The 3,726-nt window shown below is 47.9% G+C and overlaps 1 protein-coding gene across 1 annotated transcript; it reads left to right on the plus strand.

Moving 5' to 3' along the window:
• Positions 1-47: 47 nt before the first annotated feature.
• Positions 48-1,856, plus strand: TEOVI_000477500 (phosphoacetylglucosamine mutase, putative; the record flags this gene model as incomplete). The annotated part of the gene is made up of 1 exon (XM_067220205.1): positions 48-1,856. The coding sequence occupies one exon, from the start codon at positions 48-50 to the stop codon at positions 1,854-1,856; it is 1,809 nt and encodes a 602-aa protein (XP_067076306.1).
• Positions 1,857-3,726: the final 1,870 nt, after the last annotated feature.

The following is a 3,726-nucleotide window of genomic DNA, read 5'->3' on the forward strand; positions in this document are numbered from 1 at the left end:
ATATACGTATATATCGTTTATATACTCAGTAAGTTAAAACGGAGAGTATGGTGCTGCAGGCTGCGGTTGCGGATGCGATTTGTGCCGCGGTTGCGAAGTACCCGCTGCTGCACGATGCTCGCGTGGACCCCATGCCATACGGCACATCGGGGTTCCGTACAATTGGCACGTTATTGCCCCCAGTGGCCTCTCGTGTTGTTTATGTTGCGGTCCTTCGAGTGTGGTGGGCCATCAAAAAAGGGAATTTTGGCGGGTTGAACGGTTGCTCGGTTGGCTGCATGGTCACGGCGTCTCATAACCCTTGTGGGGACAATGGTCTTAAGCTGATTGATGTGGATGGTGGCATGCTGGAGACTTCATGGGAGACCACATGCACTCAGGCGGCCAACGCCTCCACAGGTGAGGAACTTTTGAAAGTTTTGAATGATTGTATCAATTTGCACGGCCTTGAACAACCAAAACCGGAGGATGTGAAGATTCGCTGCCCGTTTGGTGCGGTTCACCTATCGAGGGATACACGCCCAACAGGTGTGGACATTTTGAGCGCCATATTTTCCTCTTTACAGGCGATCGGTGTGACCTATGCTGATCATGGTGTGCTTACTACTCCTCAGTTGCACTATTTGGTTGGACGAGCAAACAGGGAGCAACTTACGGGGCCTGGAGCAATGAAACCCGCTGACTTCACCTCGGCGCTATACGCAAAAGAGGTTTTTGGTTCATTAGGGGAGTTGCTGCGGTTTGTGACGGAGGGAAATGGGGGTACAAATCCGCGGCAACGGCAAAAGATTGTGATCGACGCCGCCAGTGGCGTTGGTGCTGTTGCCCTCAAGTCACTTCTCAAATGTGCTCAGGAGGTGACCTCAGGTGTCTTCGAGGAGTTCTTTGACGTGACTGTTCTACATGATAACGTCGACGATATCAACGCCCTCAACTACATGTGTGGTGCTGACTACACTCAGAAGGCACAATACCCTTCGAACGATACGAAGGAATGGGCTGCGGCTTATGAAAAACGAAGATCAGATAAGAATGAGGAGGTGCATTACTACTCCCTCGATGGGGATGCCGACCGTGTTGTGGCTTTTTTTCACGACAGGGAAACTGGCGAGGATGTTTGGCGTCTACTAGACGGGGACCGTATTTCCATTCTTTACGCGCTTTCCGTCCGTGAGTGGATTGGTGGTGAGGCACTGAAGTTGTTGGACGTTGGAGTGGTACAAACGGCGTACGCCAACGGCGCATCGACAGACTACATCCAACGTGGGCTTGGGCTGCGGACATATTCATCCCAAACTGGAGTGAAAAACCTACATCCGATAGCACATAAATGCGACATTGGTGCGTACTTTGAATCCAACGGCCACGGTACTATTCTTCTTAATGGGGATGCGATTGACGCGAAGGTCCCCTCCCTTCCATCGAAAACACGACACGTGCTTTCACTGCTCCCAAGGCTCATTTCTCAAGTTTGCGGGGATGCGATTGCCAACGTCTTTGCTTGCGAATTGATACTGTTGGCTCACAAAATGAGCTTCGACTCGTGGCTCCGTTTGTACACTGACATCCCATCGACTCAGCTTAAAGTGAAAGTGAAGAATCCCAAAGTGATAACAAACACACAAGATGAAAGACGGGCCCTAACTCCACCAGGGTTGCAGGAGGCCATTGACGCCGCGGTTGCGGCTGCCAATGAAGCAACTCCCTCATCTGCAACGGTTGCAAGGGCGTTTGCGCGTCCCAGTGGCACTGAGCCTATTGTGCGTGTGTATGCAGAGGCCGCAACTCACGCTGTATCCTCTAAGCTTGCCAACGACGTGGAGGAAATTGTGAGGCGTTTCTGCGGTGGAGCGTAGTATGTTTTCTCAATTTTTTCCCCCCACGAACACAACAGTGAGACTAAAAGGTGAATGTGACGGCAAACAGTGCAGTGGGGTAGGTGTCAAACATTATGCGGTGGACAGTGGGAGGGTGGGGTGGGGGGCGATGAGAGCCGACAAGGGGGAAAGGGGCTATAAGAGTGACCTGTGAAAAAGGGACATTTCGAGTTGCAACTAGCAACTTTATGCCAAAACGGATATACCTGCGCGTGGTAACTTGGAACAATGACGGCGCGCACCAAGTCCCCTTCTTTTTTTCTTTTTTCTTTCTATTTTTCTTTTCTTCTGTTTTGTTTTCAATTTTTGTAGATGCTGGAGCTCGGTATGGGGTCGTATGTAATGTGAAGGACCGCAGGTGAAAAAATTTGTTGAGAAAGGGCAATGAAAGGGGGAAAGAAAGCGTTTGGGCTTGGTGAGAAGACGAATGTTATGATGGGAGATTACTCTCCGCTTTTTCTTTTCGTTTCTTTTTGTTTCTTGAATTCCTCCCGTTTCTTTTGTTTACTTCTTTTTTTAGTTATCTGTACCACATTTTAAAGTCCCCCCCTGTAGCGCGGTGTAGGCTCGTTCTTGTGCAGTTTTTAACTTCAGTTCTTTTCATTGGCGACTGCATCGAAGAAAGACTTCGACGCAAGAAAAGATACGTTGCGCGCACTGTCACTCGTATAGTGAAGGGTTGCAGCAGGCCACCGCGATACCTCAAGTCAGGAGTATTCCCACCCACATGCAGAAATTTATTTGCTTTGGTGCCTTCAATTCAATTTATGCTGCATTCTCGTCTCTTCTCAATAATCCATTTTTGTTTCTTGGCATTACAATTTAAGTCTTAGGCAGCATTTGCTGGAATGCCTAACCATATCGTAGCGCAAGCCCACGTTCCGTTTCAATGCTGGCACCACCTCCCTCTCCCCACAACATTCACACTGCCAACTTTTTTATACCATTATCCACTTTTCTGTTTCGGTCTGTTATTTTCTCTTTTTTACTTTGCCTTTTCTGCTAGGTTGACATGAACCAAGTGTCGTGAGTAACAACACATCTTATATCTGCGTTATTCATTTCAGTAGGATTGGTCCTCCCCACAGTTACGCCGTTGCCGAAACTTTAACGTCTTTACGGACGCTGATGTAATCAACATATATTCAGTTCCCACGCGCAACGGCTCTGATGAATGCCTCGAGTTGACCGGTAACTACTTAAGGTTATTTCAAAAATATATGCAGGTGTTTTAACACAAAAACAGTTATGAACGAGAAAAGAACGGCACATGAGAGATGTGTGGAGCGCGAGCCAAGGCTGTGTGCAAATGTGCGAAACCAACACGTTCATTACTGGTGCACTACACCGTGTTGTCACGAAGCTAAGAACGATGTTGGGTCACACAATGAAATCAACAAGAATAACACAACGTCGCAACATTGTGGGGTGAAGAAACGCGTAAGGGCTTGTAAATCGATAAGCGCTGCACGAAAAAATGTGCGGGTTCCAACAAAATTCAAGATGACCTCTAGCGAGGGTGGTGGTGACGATCAACTGCCCTTGAATTGTGCTTTTCTTCCGACACGGGGTGCCGTGAAATGCTAAATGACCATTCTTTTTTTTCTTTTTTCAACAGAGCCTGGTGTAGTTCCACTTATGAATGCTCTCCTATCGTGCGGTTGATGCGCCCAATTTGCGTGATTGCGTTGATCCAAAAAATATGGGGGGAAAAGGTCTGTCAGACCTCTCGCGTTTGTTTTTATTTTTTATTTTGGTCATTGACTGCGAGACATCATAGTTACTGTGTTTGCTACAGAGCTCCTGGTTAGTCGGGGAAGAAAGTTGGCAATGCTTATGAGCGTGCATG

The sequence above is a fragment of the Trypanosoma equiperdum genome, assembly GCF_001457755.1.
Source record: "Trypanosoma equiperdum strain OVI genome assembly, contig: ctg_1078, whole genome shotgun sequence".
Lineage (NCBI taxonomy): Eukaryota > Euglenozoa > Kinetoplastea > Trypanosomatida > Trypanosomatidae > Trypanosoma > Trypanosoma equiperdum.